Source organism: Lissotriton helveticus, chromosome 2_2 (assembly GCF_964261635.1).
Source record: "Lissotriton helveticus chromosome 2_2, aLisHel1.1, whole genome shotgun sequence".
NCBI lineage: Eukaryota > Metazoa > Chordata > Amphibia > Caudata > Salamandridae > Lissotriton > Lissotriton helveticus.
Genome location: NC_136060.1, coordinates 373,687,767 through 373,706,202, shown reverse-complemented (window position 1 = coordinate 373,706,202; position 18,436 = coordinate 373,687,767). Strand labels below are relative to the sequence as shown.

Sequence of the window (18,436 nt, the reverse complement as noted above, 5' to 3'; positions counted from 1 at the left end):
TGCATAGTACTAAGTTCACTATAACCGATTCGTGATTTCAGAATGTGATCGGTAGCTTGAAATACTTGCTCCAGAGAACCTTGTTCTGGTGCTGGAAGAGGAACAGTTTTCTTGTAGTCTAGACGTGAATGTCGGTCGGAAAGTCTAGTTCTACCTACATACGCTATTCTGGAAGGATTCTCGCCGTCTACCTCTTCAGTAGAAGAGTCATTTTCTTTCTCGCTTACTTGTGCTGCCTTGCGTTTCTCGTGTAACCTTATTATTTCTTTACGGATTTTCTTGTACATACTCTCTATACTATTGAGTGTTTTGTGCTTACCCTCGGCTATATTATCACTCCACCTTGTCAGAACTTTCATTTCGGTCTGATCTTTAGTCGGATAATCTTGTTCCCTTATTAAACAATTAATTAGAAACTTTAATAGTATGAGCTGGGTCTCAGCTTTCCTTAGAGACATGACTTCTTCAATACTTTCTGAATCTGTTCCTGTACGAATGAAACGATATATTCCGTCTAGATCTTCTTTCATATTCGGTAGGGTGTCCAAATACTCGGTCACCCGTCTTACACGCAATGAATATATAACCATACTATCATCACCTGGGACTGGATCATAACGGCATTCGGTAAGAGCTCGCCTGATATCTGCAACGGACTGATGTTTGGGCGTACGCTGTAACGCACGTTCATGTAACTCGACTGACGTTACACGTTTGTGTGCCGGCGGGGTTCCCGGAGGACCTCCTCCCGCGGCCCCTAAACTGGAATCGTCGACTGATACCCTTCGTGTTGGCAGAGTGACCAGTGTAGCGGGAACTTGTAATGTAGGCTGGACCGGGGGTACCGTAACAGGTGCTGTAACAGGTGCCCCGGTGACTGGAGGAGCAGGAATTACATTATTTACAGGAGCTGGCGGAGCAGGATTTGCGTATTCTGGGACTGTGTCGTCCAAGTAGGACGAGAGAAAAATATCATCTGCGGTCGGTTTGTGACGTAGCTTGGTCGGAACTAGTGGTGGCGGAAAATTACTGGATGCCTCCGGGGTTGCTTTTGGCAAGCCCTCGGCAAGAAGAGGGTACATACCCTTAATAAGGGCATTCCTCTGTCTGTCTGACTGTTCGGTTTTAACTCGTTCACCTATTTCGATTAATTCCCTTTCTTGGGCTCTTTCTGAGGATTCTCTACTTAATTCTGACTTCCTGATTTCTTTTTCGGTTCTTTTATGGGATTCTTTGCGCCATAACTCGATGGCATCTTTCTGTGACTGTCTGGCTTATTTTTCCATAATGCTTCTTCTACTCGCATGATGCACTCGGCATCCCATGTACCCGATACGGGCCATCTATACTTTTCTTCTAACTGTTTGGTGTACTCCACCCATAAATCTAGATACAATATGGCACTTATGCCATGCTTTTGATACATAAAATGACCTGGACTGTCCCTAGACGGGACAGGAACTGCCTCTTCTAACAGACCTTTTCTAGTTTTTAACTGACGTAACTTGGAAAATAGAGGCATGACTGGGCTGGAGTCTAGACACAATACAATACACAATGAACACGATGATTACTGAACAACACATTCATACCACGACATTGAAATACATGAATGACATTTAAGATAACAGTTCGGACAAAATACTACCTGGAATACTGAAAACAGAATACATGAATTTCTCGAGAACAGAACGGACTAGAACAGAAACTAGATGCACTGCTAAAACAGTACGAAACTTACCGGTCTCATAAAGAGACACGTCAGGACCCGCATCCACCTAAGTGAACACTTCGTGTTGGATCTGTGTACCCAAACCCACGGACCAGAGACAATGCAATTGACCCTGTCTAGATACTACCCCAGCAACGGTACTCACCGGGCAGCAAGAACGGAAGGCCTCGGACTGGACTGGACTGCAACGACGACGGACGGACGAACTTCGGACTTCTGTTACGGGTGGGCCTCCGGATACCTCGGACCTTGGACTCTCGGCTTGGGCTCTGGTCGGGACTCGCCGCGTTCCTCCACCGCCTCGTCTGGATGCTGGACCGCAACCTCCGTCTCCTCCGTGGGCCTGAGGGATACTTGAAGCAGAATATCTGCACGTGCACGGTATGGTTCCGTCACGGCTGCAGAGGATCAGGGGGCTGGCGTGGCTTCTCCGGCGCGTGGGGAAAGGGCAAGTGCCTATTCGGGCGCCATTATGTGGTAAATAAATAAATAATACCTCTATTTTTGACTAGATATACAATAACAGATAGCTCAATAAATAAGAGTCAAGATTCGAGGTAACTGGAGTTTGCAGGTTTTAATACAGCATAAAGGACAGGAACAGGACAACCTGCACGGGAATGGCCCGGCAGGGGGGCCCCGACAGCTGTCGGGCAGGATCTGGGATGAGCGCGCTAACTTTTATAACAGTACACAAGTATATATACTAAAACAATTGCATTACAGTACATACAGTAGGCGTAGCAGTGGGCGAGGTTTGTAGCAGTCGCGAAAGATAAGGCATAAAGTGGGTGTAACAAGAGGCGTGTACATAGACATGTGATGTAAACGTAACAGAATATGTCATAAATGGGGCGGAAACATGGAGGGGGCTACCTAAGGAGCCGGGACCTCTGACCTAGTGGTGCGCGCAAACTGGCAATGACGTGTTACTAGGAGAAGCTGGGGGCTATGACTTCTGCGCTAGAAGAGGAGACGAAAGTCTGGAGTGTCAGAGCGACATGTACCTAAACACTATCTAGTATCTGATGTTTAGAGAACATGTTGATAGAATCCAAAAGTTATCAGGGCAAAGGCTAACAGACTCTAAGACTGGTGCATGCATTATTCTACATGTAGTGTGTGTTGAAGAATATTAAATGACCATTAATACAGTATTTCTCTTACATGGAGACGTAAAGGCTAGACGATGACTGAAACTATTGATGCGATTCAGTAGCTTAGGAATGCAGAGAAGGAGGGCTGGACTGATAACTAGAATCATAACATACTCTTGGCAGACTGGCAGGCAGAGCCAGGCCGAGCCGGGCACTGTGAGGCATGAAGTAAGTGAAGGGTCAGGGATACAGGTGGGGGCTGTATCGCTCCTCAGCGAGGGTTCAGGAGACAGGAGCTGAATCTGAGTCCGGGCCCTTTTGAGGCCTAGAAACGGGGACTTTACAATGAAATAACGTGCACACTGTGAAACGTGGCAACATAACTTTACATAGGCCTAATACTCGTAGCTATCACGAGAACTGGAAACTGGCATACTAGAGTTGGACACAACTAGAATTGCGTCTTTAATCGATCATAAGGGAATACATATGCATATTAATCATGCACATATAGCATAAGGTGGGGAACACGTAGGGACACAGAACATGGCAAAATTTACTTTTCCACATTTCTCTTGTGGTGTCTTGGAGTTTGGGGGTTAGATATCCTCCTTTTACTTTTATTCCCAAATGTTTAAACATTCCAGGATAGTGTCTTTACACTACCACCTTTGCTTTTCATTAAGATGCCACTGCCACCTCTTGTTTTGTTATGTGACCAAATCCCTATTCTTAACTGCGTAGCTCCTATCGCTGTTTAGAATACTGTCCCCCTGCCCTACGAACTTGCTCGGTAACATTTGAATGTAAGTGGGGATGATGTATTCCTCCGTAGTAAGTAGCACATATCCACAGTGGAAATCTTTACTTAACAAATTCTGTACTTATTGCCCATCATGTCGTACTGCAGTGCTGAAAGGCTTGACTAATGGAAAAATAATCCATTCCCGCCTCCTAAATCCCCCCTCGCCTCGAGTCATCAAGAGACAGATGAAGCCCTGCCTAAAATCAGAAATACATTTACAGTATAGGTTCTCTGCTCTGATCTTCGGTACACCCCATGCTTTCATCAATGTTTATTTAGCATCAGCGATCTGTGAGTCTTGGTATGTTTCCCATTTCAGAAGAAAGCGGTCATAAATGATGCATCAAAGGCTAGATGTGTAACAATGTCATTGTTTTCCCCTTTCAAACATGTATTCCCACATTATTGTTTAAGTTAAATGTCCTCAAAAGAACCATGGTTCGTATGACCTTTTTAGTTGCAAAAGTTTCAAAGAAGATTGCTTTTAAAGCGGAAGACTTTTCACTCATATTAAAATAGAATGTATTAACCGTGTACATAATTCATCAAAAATGTGTATGATGCATCAACTCTTTTAATTTTACATGTGTTGCACTTTTTAAATTTGAAGTTGATTTTGAGCCGATGTACATCTAGCTCTTTTGTTTCACCTGCACACAGTCACTGGCCGCTTTGTAGAAGGCCGAGATAACATTTTTGTTCTGCTGGCATAATCTGACATACTTTTGATAAACTCATGTTGCACCTGTTATGAAATTTCCGAAGTTATGCAATTACGCCACATTGCTCAATATGCCCCTTGATTTTACTTAAAATTTGTAGTAAGGGCCCTAGATGAATATTTATCCCTTGGTATAATGTATACTTTGAGTTTCTTACCCCAAACATAGGCCTTTATAGTAGGATTTATGTGCCTTATTTATAGGTTTTGGTGCATTGATGCATTGATGTTATTGCGTTTATGTATAATGTTTAGAGTTCAGAAATCGAACTAGTGTTTTAATAATGCCAATATAGATTTTTTTTTTAGTAAGTGTGCAGCATGATTCGGTTTTAGTTTTCCTATTATTATTTGCATGCAACAAATTATTTAGGAGTCTATGTTGAGCATAATTGTGTTTTGGCCCTGCACGACGTTCACGCTTGCCTTTTTTTAAGCTTTCTGAAGCTATTGGCATTGTAAATGACAATGCCATTTATTTATTTATTTTCAAAACAAACACATAAATAAAAAATTTGTCATTTACAATGCCAATAGCTCAAACTTTTCAAAAGGTGAAACCATTGCATTATAAATGCTTTTTATAGCTTTGGGGGCCTGGAATAGTCTGAATTGTCCCAATTGTAGGAGTGCGATGGGTAGTAGTTGAGGTGGTACTGTAATTGGAAGTGGCAATGGAGGGTGCAAGCTGCAGTGGCCTCCTCACGAAGGCCCGGGCACTTATTCTTTTTACAAATTAAACACTGGTCAGTCTTTTACCAGTAAATTTACGGCCATTAGTTTAGAGCCCGAAAAGGACCCTGTTTCAAAGTTTGTTTTTAATTACTGTTGGGTTTGAGACCCTACAGGTCCGGCTGCTTAATTGGCCTAACGGCTAAGGCGCTCGACCTCGGACCCAGGGATCTGGGTTTGAGTCTCGGTAACGACGCCAAAACCTCCTGTGATTCTGGGCAAATCACTTAATCTCCCCGTGCCTACAAATGAAAGTGTGTGTCCTCATGTAACTTGTGCTATGTAAAGCGCTCTGATACCTGATTCGGTTCGGGTCTAGTTCGCGCTATATAAAACTCTACAAAAAAAAAATATATATATATCAGCCACACCTAGGGCCGGGCTGGGAACCACAACCGGCTCCCTGGCAAAGTGCTCGGCCGGTCCCCCCTCCCTACTCGGGGGGAGGGGGAGGGGGGGGTTGGAGGTGCCACTGAGCTCTTTGACGGGGCCGGTTTTCGTCCGTTTTTTGTTACAGGGCCGATTTTGCAGCCCCCAGAGACCCAAAACCCGCCCCCACCCGTGCGGCGCACCGGGGGATTGCCCGGTGCCCGCTATGGCCAGTCCGGCCCTGGCCACACCTCACGGTGCCTGGCGAGCTACCCTTCACAGAGGAGATTAATCACAGGTGGCGTTCGCTTGGGCCTACAATTTAAAATAAAAGTTAAAACAACTGTCATGCTGCTAAATAAGGTGCATCTGAAAAGGGATGTCAGCGAGGTGCCTCCCCAGAGACACCAGGCTCAGGTCCTGGGTCACTGGCACTCTAAGTGCTCGGCCCTCCTTCTCTCAGAGTGTCCGTCTGCGCAGGCGCACAGATCTCTCGCGGCCTTTCTTCTCCCTACCCTGCAAGGTGGCATAGAAAATTAAACTACAAACACTGCACTCCGTGCAGGTGGGTTATTGGGCCCCACCTAGTGCTTTACATTGGCAGGTGCTGTCCGGTACTGAGGGAGAGTAGCTGGCAGCTAGCTGCGCTTCTCTGCACTTCTGCAATACTTTTAATGGGAGAGTAGCATACCAGCAATTCTCAGCACTTCTGCAATACATGTAATGGGAGAGAGCCAGCAATTCTCAGCACTTCTGCAATACATTTAATGGGAGAGTGGCAGCACTTCTCAGCACTTCTGCAATACATTTAATGGGAAAGTGCCTGCCAGCACTTCTCAGCACTTCTGCAGTATATTTAATGGGAGAGCGCCAGCACTTCTGCAATACATTTAATGGGAAAGTGCCTGCCAGCACTTCTCAGCACTTCTGCAGTACATTTAATGGGAGAGCGCCAGCACTTCTCAGCACTCCTGCAATAAATTTAATGGGAGAGTTGAATACCAGCACTTCTGCAATACATTTAATGGGAGAGCGCCAGCACTTCTCAGCACTTCTGCAATACATTTAATGGGAGAGCGCTAGCACTTCTGCAATACATTTAATTCAGTACTTCTGCAATACATTCAATGGGAGAGCGCCAGCACTTCTCAGCACTTCTGCAATACATATATTGGGAGAGTGCCAGCACTTCTCGGCACTTCTGCAATACATTTAATGGGAGAGTTGAATACCAGCAACTTCTCAGCACTTCTGCAATACATTTAATGGGAGAGTACCTGCACTTCTCAGCACTTCTGCAATACATATAATGGGAGAGGGCCAGCAGTTCTCGGCACTTCTGCAGTACATTTAATGGGAGAGCGCCAGCACTTCTCAGCACTTCTGCAATACATTTAATGGGAGAGCACGAGCACTTCTCAGCACTTCTGCAATACATTTAATGGGCTGTACGTTCCTCCCCTTCTTCTTGCGGTTATACCATGTTTGAACTGCAGATATTAAAGTGCATGTACTCGCTAGCTCACATTACCCGTTTGCGACCAAAGTGCTGCTGCTCTCGATTTCCAATGAAAGAAGTGTAGGTTTGCGGTACCTAGCAATAGCTGCCCACTTTAGTGCTACATTTCTAATAAAGTGTGTGCCAGGGCCCTCGCCAGTAGGACACTCCAGGTTTAGCCACCAGTTGCCCCTGCCAGTGCTGCCAACGACAATACTTATGCAAATACCAACATAGCATTCAGACTATTACCGGCCCCAAGGCTGTAAGAATGGCTAGAGTGTCAGGAATTAATCGTTTTTAATGTATGTTGAATTCATAAACAGCTGTTGTTCCTCATCTCTAAATTACAGACAGCGCCACCATGTGGAAGACTGTTATAGTGCCGGTGTACACAATTAAGTGCTGGTGCCGAGCAACAGAAACCAGAGCTCAAATTAAGCCCACTTAAACCACCGAGGTTACTTTCTTCCCAAAGCTCCTCGACACCCGTCTTGCACTATGAGGGCTGTAGAACTACACTGTAGAGATACACCCGTAAATAACCCTCCCCCGCCCCCTCCAGAACTCTGTGCAGCGGGAGGCCAGATTATTGGCAGTGTAGCGCTATACAAATCTGCCAGGTCTATGTCATTCCTGTGTCTAAGTGGCCCCTGCCCCTACGATTCACTGGCACCATGGCACTTTTGGGCTCGTTGTGGTGTCAAACATAAACCTTCCAGAACGCCCTCCCGCCACGGGAACTGGAAACATAAATGTGTGCTGCGCTCGATGGGGCTCACGTGCTGGCAAACCGTGATAGGAGCTGCTCTTGACCCGTGTCTTATTCCTCTGGAATTCGTTTCCATATTTCACGTGGTTTTTTACATTCCTGACCTTTATGAGAGCGATAACCGAAACGTGCTGCCAAGTTTCCCAGGCCTCGCAAAGCCGGAGTCTGGGCTTTAAACTGTGAAAGTGCTCGTCTCGGCTGCATGTTCATTGTGGTCGTGGTTGAGCCCCCGGGGGTTGTGTTAGTAAGTAAAACTTAATTCGATTTTTCCAGAAAATCACAAAAGTAAACATGATAAAAACGCATAGAAACAGTAAAATACATCCACTCTGAGCTGCAAATAACAAATATAATTAAAGTATAGAATGGGATGTAAATATCTAAAAAAAACATGATAAAATCATGGCATAAAATCAACCTAAAAAAACAGACTTAGGCTCACGTAGAAACGCATGGTTTGTCCTACTTGGAGCAAGCCAGAGCTTGAGCTGCAGGGCTGCTTTTACCTTTTGGCGCAAGCCACAGCTTGAGTTGCAGGGCTGCTTTTACCTTTTGGTACAAGCCACAGCTTGAGTTGCAGGGCTGCTTTTACCTTTTGGCGCAAGCCACGGCTTGAGTTGCACAGCTGCTTTTACCTTTTGGCGCAAGCCACAGCTTGAGCTGCAGGGCTGCTTTTACCTTTTGGTACAAGCCACAGCTTGAGCTGCAGGGCTGCTTTTACCTTTTGGCGCAAGCCACAGCTTGAGTTGCAGGGCTGCTTTTACCTTTTGGCGCAAGCCACAGCTTGAGCTGCAGGGCTGCTTTTACCTTTTGGTACAAGCCACAGCTTGAGCTGCAGGGCTGTTTTTACCTTTTGGCGCAAGCCACAGCCTGAGCTGCAGGGCTGCTTTTAGCTTTCTGTGCAAGCCACAGCCTGAGTTGCAGGGCTGCTTATACCTTTTGGCGCAAGCCACAGCCTGAGCTGCAGGGCTGCTTTTAGCTTTCGGTGCAAGCCACAGCTTGAGCTGCAGGGTTACTTTTACCTTTTGGTGCCAGCCACGGCTTGAGTTGCACAGCTGCGTTTACCTTTCGGTGCAAGCCACGGCTTGAGTTGCACAGCTGCTTTTACCTTTTGGTGCAAGCACATCTTGAGTTGCACAGCTGCTTTTACTTTTTGGCGCAAGTCACAGCATGAGTTGCACAGCTGCTTTTACCTTTTGGCGCAAGCCACAGCTTGAGCTGCAAGGCTGCTTTTACCTTTTGGCGCAAGCCACAGCTTGAGCTGCAGGGCTGCTTTTACCTTTTGGCGCAAGCCACAGCTTGAACTGCAGGGCTGCTTTTACCTTTTGGCGCAAGCCACAGCTTGAGCTGCACAGCTGCTTTTACCTTTTGGTACAAGCACATCTTGAGCTGCAGGGCTGCTTTTACCTTTTGGGGCAAGCCACAGCTTGAGCTGCAGGACTACTTTTACCTTTTGGTGCCAGCCACAGCTTGAGTTGCACAGCTGCTTATTCCTTTTGGCGCAAGCCCCAGCCTGAGCTGCAGGGCTGCTTTTAGCTTTTGGTGCAAGCCACAGCTTGAGCTGCAGGGCTGCTTTTACCTTTTGGCGCAAGCCACAGCCTGAGCTGCAGGGCTGCTTTTACCTTTTGGTGCCAGCCACGGCTTGAGTTGCACAGCTGCTTTTACTTTTTGGCGCAAGCCACCGCTTGAGTTGCAGGGCTGCTTTTACTTTTTGGTGCAAGTCACAGCATGAGTTGCAGGGCTGCTTTTACCTTTTGGTGCAAGCCACAGCCTAAGTTGCAGGACTGCTTTTACCTTTTGGTGTAAGCCAAAGCTTGAGCTGCAGGGCTGCTTTTATCTTTTGGTGTAAACCACAGCTTGAGCTGCAGGGTTGCTTTTAGCTTTCGGTGCAAGTCACGGCTTGAGTTGCAGGGCTGCTTTTACCTTTTGGTGCCAGCCACGGCTTGAGTTGCACAGCTGCTTTTACTTTTTGGTGCAAGTCACAGCATGAGTTGCAGGGCTGCTTTTACCTTTTGGTGCAAGCCACAGCCTAAGTTGCAGGACTGCTTTTACCTTTTGGTGTAAGCCAAAGCTTGAGCTGCAGGGCTGCTTTTATCTTTTGGTGTAAACCACAGCTTGAGCTGCAGGGTTGCTTTTAGCTTTCGGTGCAAGTCACGGCTTGAGTTGCAGGGCTGCGTTTACCTTTTGGTGCGAGCCACGGCTTGAGTTGCACAGCTGCTTTTAGCTTTCGGTGCCAGCCACAGCTTGAGCTGCAGGGCTGCTTTTAACTTTCGGGCAAGCCACAGCTTGAGCTGCAGGGCTGCTTTTATCTTTTGGTGCAAGCCACGGCTTGAGGTGCACAGCTGCTTTTACCTTTCGTTGTAAGCCACAGCTTGAGCTGCAGGATTGCTTTTAGCTTTCGGTACAAGCCACAGCTTGAGCTGCAGGGTTGTTTTTACCTTTTGGTGCCAGCCAAAGCTTGAGCTGCAGGGCTGCTTTTATCTTTTGGTGTAAACCACGGCTTGAGCTGCAGGGTTGCTTTTAGCTTTTGGTGCAAACCACGGCTTGAGTTGCAGGGCTGCGTTTACCTTTTGGTGCAAGCCACGGCTTGAGTTGCACAGCTGCTTTTAGCTTTCGGTGCCAGCCACAGCTTGAGCTGCAGGGCTGCTTTTAACTTTCGGTGCAAGCCACAGCTTGAGCTGCAGGGCTGCTTTTATCTTTTGGTGCAAGCCACGGCTTGAGTTGCACAGCTGCTTTTACCTTTCGGTGCCAGCCACGGCTTGAGTTGCACAGCTGCTTTTACCTTTCGGTGCAAGCCACAACTTGAGCTGCAGGGTTCCTTTTAGATTTTGGTGCAAGCCACAGCTTGAGCTGCAGGGCTGCTTTTAGCTTTCCGTGAAAGCCACAGCTTGAGCTGCAGGGTTGCTTTTAGCTTTCGGTGCAAGCCACAGCTTGAGCTGCACGGCTGCTTTTACCTTTTGGTGCAAGCACAGCCTGAGTTGCAGGGTTGATTTTACGTTTTAGTGTAAGCCACGGCTTGAGTTGCAGGGCTGTTTTTACCTTTTGGTGCAAGACACAGCTTGAGTTGCAGGGTTGTTTTGACCTTTTGGTGCAAGCCACAGCTTGAGTTGCAGGGTTGATTTTACGTTTTGGTGTAAGCCACGGCTTGAGTTGCAGGGCTGCTTTTACCTTTTGGTGCAAGACACAGCTTGAGTTGCAGGGTTGTTTTTACCTTTTGGTGCAAGCCACAGCTTGAGTTGCAGGGTTGTTTTTACCTTTTGGTGCCAGCCACAGTTTGAGTTGCAGGATTGATTTTACGTTTCGGTGCAAGCCACGGCTTGAGTTGCAGGGCTTCTTTTACCTTTTGGTACAAGCACATCTTGAGCTGCAGGGTTGCTTTTACCTTTCGGTGCAAGCACAGCTTGAGTTGCAGGGCTGATTTTACCTTTCGGTGCAAGCACAGCTTGAGTTGCAGGGCTGCGTTTACCTTTTGGTGCAAGCCACTGCTTGAGTTGCAGGGTTGCTTTTACCCTTTGGTTCAAGCCACAGCTTGAGTTGCAGGGTTTCTTTTATCTTTCGGTCCAAGCACAGCTTGAGTTGCAGGGCTGATTTTACCTTTTGGTGCAAGCACAGCTTGAGTTGCAGGGCTTCTTTTACCTTTCGGTGCAAGCACAGCTTGAGTTGCACGGCTGCGTTTATCTTTTGGTGCAAGCCACAGCTTGAGTTGCAGGGTTGCTTTTACCCTTTGGTTCAAGCCACAGCTTGAGTTGCAGGGTTTCTTTTATCTTTCGGTTGCAAGCACAGCTTGAGTTGCACGGCTGCGTTTACCTTTCGGTGCAAGCCATAGCTTGAGTTGCAGGGCTGATTTTACCCTTTGGTTCAAGTCACAGCATGAGTTGCACAGCTTCTTTTACCTTTTGGTGCAAGCACAGCTTGATTTGCACGGCTGCGTTTACCTTTTGGTGCCAGCCACAGCTTGAGTTGCACGGCTGCGTTTACCTTTTGGTGTAAGCCAAAGCTTGAGCTGCAGGGCTGAATTTACCTTTCGGTGCCAGCACAGCCTGAGTTGCAGATCAAAATCGGTTGGCAAAATAGGATGCATATTGGATGTGAAGGCCACTGTAGTAGTATTCCAATAGTTGGTTATATGCACAGTGTGGAGGTTAATAATGTGAGAAAAGGGGAAATTACTCATGTAAGTAGAGGGAATGATGAATGAATTCTAGTACCCAGTCAAGGCCAGAGTTGTCATCACTCTTTGACCCAGCCTACATTAGAGGTCGGGTCCCACCAGACTTGTTGGTGGTGCATGCCTCCTGCAAACAGACCAATGCTCGGTACTGGAGCTGCCCCATCTCATCAAGGAAAGTAAAAAGATTGATGACGTGGGGAAAAAAATTGCCTCACAATCTGCAATTCATTGGAGTATTGCCAGTTCTGTAGGGTTGCTGGCGAGGTAAGACCATACCCAATGGAATGAAATGGGGGAGCTCATATAAAATCTCCCTGACCAATACAAGCAGCAGGCGCAGGAGTTAATGCCAGAAGGGCAGACCATCTCCAACACTTCCATCAGCTGTGCTCTCAATTCAGGTGACACCGCCGCCTGGGGAATAAATTCCAGAGTCCTAATATGCAGGCATGATTTGCTCCGTATGTCTGGTTTTAAGCCAGAAGTCCAGTAGCATCTGATGAACATGCCTTTTGATGGAGACCACCTCTTGGGCCCATAAATAATCAAATGTCGGAGAACATAAAGGAGGACACTGATCCAGCCAAAGCAATGGGGCTCTCCAGACCCAATCGCCCTGTTCCACTTTTCATCACACACTATATTGTGGCAGCACAAACGTTACCTCCCAGGAGGCTTACACCTCGTACCAGAGGCAGCAGCAGCATGCCAAGATCAGGGTTAGAGGTGGAGTGGCTAGGGAAGTCGCCCCTCCGAAGCAGTGACTCTCTCTCTCTCTTCCCCTGATCACTCAACACATGTTGGGGGACATCTGCAGGGGTTCCTTCCACAATGCAGAAACATCAGCTCAGACCAATGAAATCCTGTTCATAGTAGAGGAGGGTTACTGCCTGGAGCTCACTGCCCGGAGCTCACTGCCCCACCATCAAACATCCCATCCCGCAAACACTCCACCCCGAAAACGCTCCACCCCGCGAGCAGTCCTGCTCAAGTCCAAGCATTTATGTCCCTGTTGCCTCTTTTGTAGCCAAATCGTCAGCTAACTTTTCGCACAGTAATGCGCCTACTCAGCATGATAGCTTCCTGCGTCGCCATCGTTCCCCACACCCAATTGCATATGCCTCCACTCCTAAAATGCCTCACATCACAGTGGTCACAAGCGGCAGGTCTAAAATCAATTTAAAAGTGTGTGTGATAGTATCGTATATTCCCTGCGGTAAATAAACTCACGTGGATTGATAATTCCAGGTGAGAGTTTTTTTACCATAGGGAAGAGACGGTACTCTCACACACACTTTTAAATTGATTTTAATGCCGTTGGGCATGTTGTCCTTTTTCCAATAGGTTGCTCCCCTTCCATTCAGTCACCCAGTCCTGATGAGAGCCCGCTGCTGAGGCTTACATTGGCCCTTCTCACTTTCGAAACATCAACACTTTATACAGACTGGATTAGATATTTGGTCCATAAAAAGGCAATTACGATTTAACGAATTACCCTGTATCAATGATATCACATTTATGCTGTAAAATAAATGTAACAGACAGGCTTCTCTGTAGTGATTATGATAAATGTAAGAAATGTATTTTCTCCTTCCTTTCTCTATTGCAATACCCTCACGGGCACTCTTCGGAATACTTTTTTCTCTCATTTTCTCTCTCGAGCGACCAAGTGTAAATAATGTAGTAATGCTGCTGGTTTACATATAAAAAATTCATGCATTTACTGTTTTGTGTGTAATGAGAGTTGATATTGTTATATGTGCTCCTCCGTATTAATAAAAGCAATAATCTACTCTCTTCCTCAGAGCCGAGGAGGTTGTGATTGATAAATGAAAAGTTGGATAAGTTAATTGGGTTAGCTTTTTCCTTTTTTTGGTGGTCTCTCTGATTGGACCATTGTTGCTACATATCCCAATTTACCCAATTCCTCCTGGATTCAAGCTAGCCTGGCTGATGAGGGGTGTTACACCGAAACCGGTCCCAGGATGCTTGTTTCCAGTCCAAGGAAAACCTGGCTTGGCAGTTCGGGCTGGACTGTTTCCCTGAGGAACAGGGTCAAGACTGATTTGCATATGGCTGGGTTCAACCCAGATCTGTGATTGGGGGTGAGTGTCTGAAAAGTTTCAGCGCCCTGTCCATCATCTCCTTGTGTTTATTTTTGGGTCACCACATTGTTATGTAATGGATAGATTCGGATGCACCACCCTCCTCCCAAGACGCCTTCGATTGTTGCAGATATCTTTTTTCTCGCTATATTTCTTTTATTTAGCATGGACATATTTACACATTCTCAAGCTCTATCTCCATCCTCACCCTCCATACATGAAAACAATCTAACTATGGAGTCAGTGTCCATGCGAATTACCAGTCAAGGGAGGAGTCACTATACCTCAAGACTTGAAAGACTTCTTCAAAGTTGTTATGCAGGTCCAGGCCAAACACTAGATGACAGTAGTAAGCAGAGCATGTGAATCTACAGCACTACATGCCACAAACAGATGTTTACAGGGTAAGTAACAGTTTCTTTTCTGCCTGCACAGCTGCAATGAGTAGCAAGATGGATGGGCTCCACCTGGAAGAGACAGGAACAGTGAGTTGGGCACAAGAAGAGGGAGCTCTAGTAGCAAAGATGATTGGGTTCTTTATGAGCTCGGTGACTTTAACTAAATTCCTCAGAATGCATTTCTGTGTTGGAGAAGAGATGACAAAAAAAAAACCCGCTCAGCCAACATACGCCCTAGCCCTGTCACTGATTGGCCTCTCAGCTGTTGGGGGGGGGTTGCTTAACATCTATCAGAATGAGGGACTGGACAGAGGCAGGGATACTAACTGCGAGTGATTGCTATGAAGAAGGGGTTGCCAAAAATGTTGACTCTTCAAGGACAGTAATGGGGTTGCAGAGTCCTAGTTCCCGATATATGGTGCAGTAGTACAGTCTTTAAAGGAGGCTTGGGGGACTGGACCCAGGAAACTGCTAACTTGTGGTTCTGCAGGTTCCCCTAACATATGTGAGAGGGCGCAGTAAGATACCTTGGCTTTCTAAAAGCCTGATGTTTGTGACCAAACGTAGTCTGACGGGACTTATCGTAGATTGGGAAACCAAGGTAGACAGAGCCCTGGAGAGTATGGAATGAGAGAGTACATTGAAATACCCAGCACCATGTCTCTAGAAGCACCAGATTCAAATATGTGCAGTTTAATTATCTGCATTCTACCTATCTGACCCTCATCAACACAGTCTAAACAACAGATGATAAGAAGTGCCCCAGTGCGCATTGATAGATGTTAACTTTTCCATATGGTTTGGAGTTGCCCGTTGTGTATGATTCTGGCAGGGGAGGTCACAACCCACTTGGTAAGCCCACTAAATAACCCCAACTATTACAATCTGGAAGGATTGTTATAGGGCTATATCCCAGGCTGAACACCAAGAAGGTCAGCACCAACTTTTTGGACCTAGCACTATTAATGACCAAGAGAACAACTGCAGTGCACAGGTGTTCACCGGATGGTCTCGCTCACAGCAGTTGCAGGAGTCGCTCCGACGGGTAAGACTGAAAGAGCTGCAGAAGCGCCCACTTGTGATCTTATGGGACAAAACACTAGCAGCATTCGAAGAATACACCGAGTAGATTCCCTATGTTTAGAGGGTGAAGGGGCACACAAAGAGGGCCCAACTTTTAAGTGGAGGCGCAATTTGTTGAGGGATCCCAACGGGAGCGTACAAAGGTGAACTGACCGGCTATTACTAGGAATAGAGAGAAAGAAACAGAATAACTCTGTAAAATATTGAATTATAAAACAGGACCTAGTAGTGGTTGTACAGTTGGTTTGAAGCTATGGTTAAAAGGAGATACTCGTTAAATAACAAACCCTGCAAACAGTGCAATGAAAATGTTCAGATAATACGATTACATGTTCAAAGAAAATGTACTGCAAAGGTTTATCATCAATGCTTTACAATGGATGTAAGAACAATGAATACAAAAATATATATTTTAAAATTATGTGGTTTTGTCTCTCAGATGTGATACCACAATGCTGCTTAATTTTCGGCAAGGCTCATTTTGCCCCTAAAAGTGATTTTACACCTAAATGTAATGTGCTTTAACGTAATCCCATAATAATGCTAGTGTGGCACCATACTTGCAAATGTGACCTAACCATCACTGTATGAAAATGGGAAGGTCATGACCTAATCCTTGGAAATCAGCCTCCATGTCTTCACCGTATTGTTTGATACTCTGTAGGCCATGATAGCTTCCACCTTACCTTGGAATGTTTACACTCATACAATTTCTACTCTCCCTGATGACTACGACACTGCTACATGACCCCCCCCCTTTACTCCACCTTCTCCACATTAAAAAACACGCTTCTCACAGAATGAAACCAGACAGTCTAACAGTAGCACACATCAGCTTAGTCAGGTCAACATAACATAGAATAATGCTACTTTTAACACAGACCAGAATACTGTCCTGTCCAAACTCCAGCCCTTTACCCCAATAAGTAGCACTGCACCTCAGTACAGTCTCGTTTGTCAATCAACATACCTGGTCGGTCCCCCCAGAAAACAGCACACAAACTGTTTTGCCTCAGAAGGACTTGACTATACATATTCATCATTCATAGAGAGGTGCGATTACTTGCCTCCTACACTATTAAAGCCACTTATTATTGAGCAGAACACAAATCATGTATCTACTCCCCACAATGCACTCCTAAACATCAGATTGATATGATGCCACACCTGCAAGTCACTTTCTCCATCTCTGACTCCCACCAGTGCTGTCCTACCAGCTACCACCCTTCTGCCACCCTTCTTTACAAGTCTCCTAACACACCTGTTCTTCATACACACAAACCCCTAAGCTTCAGAGCATTCCTCTATGCACCTTGCCTCTGATGCACCCCACACACCCTGCTACTACCTGATGACAGATCTCACAACACACTCTTTCACCACTAGCTTCATGGCTAGATAAGACAGTCAGATAAGACAGTCTTACTCAAGTAAGGTCAGAAAATCATCTCATTTCAACCCATTGGACCATTTAGTATTTTTTACATCAAAGCTGCTGAGTGACACTGTACGCCTGCTGTCTTGGGTGCAACGTTCATACCTGCCCTCTTCAAACACACTATAATTGATGCTACCACACTCACACAATCCTGGTTCTGCTGGTACACCATACACCAGCGTACCACTAGGATACCGCATCCACCACGTAAATAGAACTAAAGAAAAATGGCAGTGGGGTAGGGGATTTTGCCTTCATCTACAAGGAGTTCCTTACATGAAAAATTGTAACGCCATGAATACGTCCTGATTCCAAAGCATCGCTGTGAAGGCTGACCTCATAGTGCCCACCTGGCAGCACAAAGAGATTTACTAATGACTGCTTTGATAATAGCACATATCATACTCACCTTCTCTTTTTATCAGCTTCAGGAGATTTCATCCTCCTCTGGGTAAAATATAAGGATACCCAGCCATACCTCTCCATCCCTCCATTGAGCAACAACCTACTACAACATGGCCGCTTCTCAACCCACAAAAAGAGTGCTTACCCGGTACATGGGAAACACCCCATGGAGCTCTCTAGCTATCGAAATTGGATTGGTCAGAACACTTTCAAAACCTCGACCGTAACACACACTCCTCCTGCTAAACACATAAATGGCTAAATCTAGAGACCCGAAACACATTTGCAATGAGCATTGGCAACACCAACAGGTCTGGCTTTAATGTGCTAATGCATGCAAGTATTTGCATGTGCAAATGCACACATACTATTTGTTCACTGTCTGTGCTCTGTGTGTTGTTTTGTTTTAATTTACTAAGCTGCTGAACTGGTGCCATACAGAACAGCATTCTGCAGAATAAAAAATAGGGCCCAGACAGAAGGCACAGAATGAGGCCAGTAACACAGAGACACTAGAAATCGTCTGCACATTTGTACCTGCCCTTGTGTGCATCTGTCGACACAATCAAAGCCAGACCTATTAGCGTTAGTAATGCTTTTTTCGTGAATCTGGGTTCTGCAGGTTACAGCTTCTTGGCATTAACTTGAACTGAGCATCAAATGAATAAATACCGCTCTTGTCACAATATTTCAAACATGTAGGCAATTATATAATACTCGAAAAACGTTCTCTTCAGGGTAGACGGCAGCTTCAGTAGAGTTTGGTCATGTTCTTGAATGTGCCTCACACGGGTTATTTTCCATTGCCTACAGTACCTTGTGTTTTTTTCTTTTTTTTGTTAGAGGCTGATGAGCGAATGTGCTTTTTTTGGCGAGAACAAAGGGAAGTTTCCTGGAGCATGTGGCTGAATTGACTTGGCACCGGCTTGCAGTATTACATTGATATCTTTAATTTCCTGCAAAAGTGCTTTCAACCCGGCTGTAGAAGTCATGTTTTCTGTTTCTGTGTCCCCCCCCAGGCCGAGTATGAAGTGCAGCCAGATGAGAAACGGAGAGACTGCGGTCTGAAGCTGCTCGACACATACTTCAACAATGGGGTAATTCTTCTTA

At 46.0% G+C, this 18,436-nt stretch overlaps 1 protein-coding gene across 1 annotated transcript in view; it reads left to right on the top strand.

Annotated features, from left to right (window-relative positions):
- Positions 1–18,436, top strand: part of GRK4 (G protein-coupled receptor kinase 4) — a 384,904-nt gene that overhangs the window by 169,049 nt on the left and 197,419 nt on the right. The window contains exon 4 of the mRNA XM_078678547.1: positions 18,346–18,423. Within this exon, the coding sequence (XP_078534673.1) occupies positions 18,346–18,423 (78 nt within the window). The remainder of the gene's footprint in view (positions 1–18,345; positions 18,424–18,436) is intronic.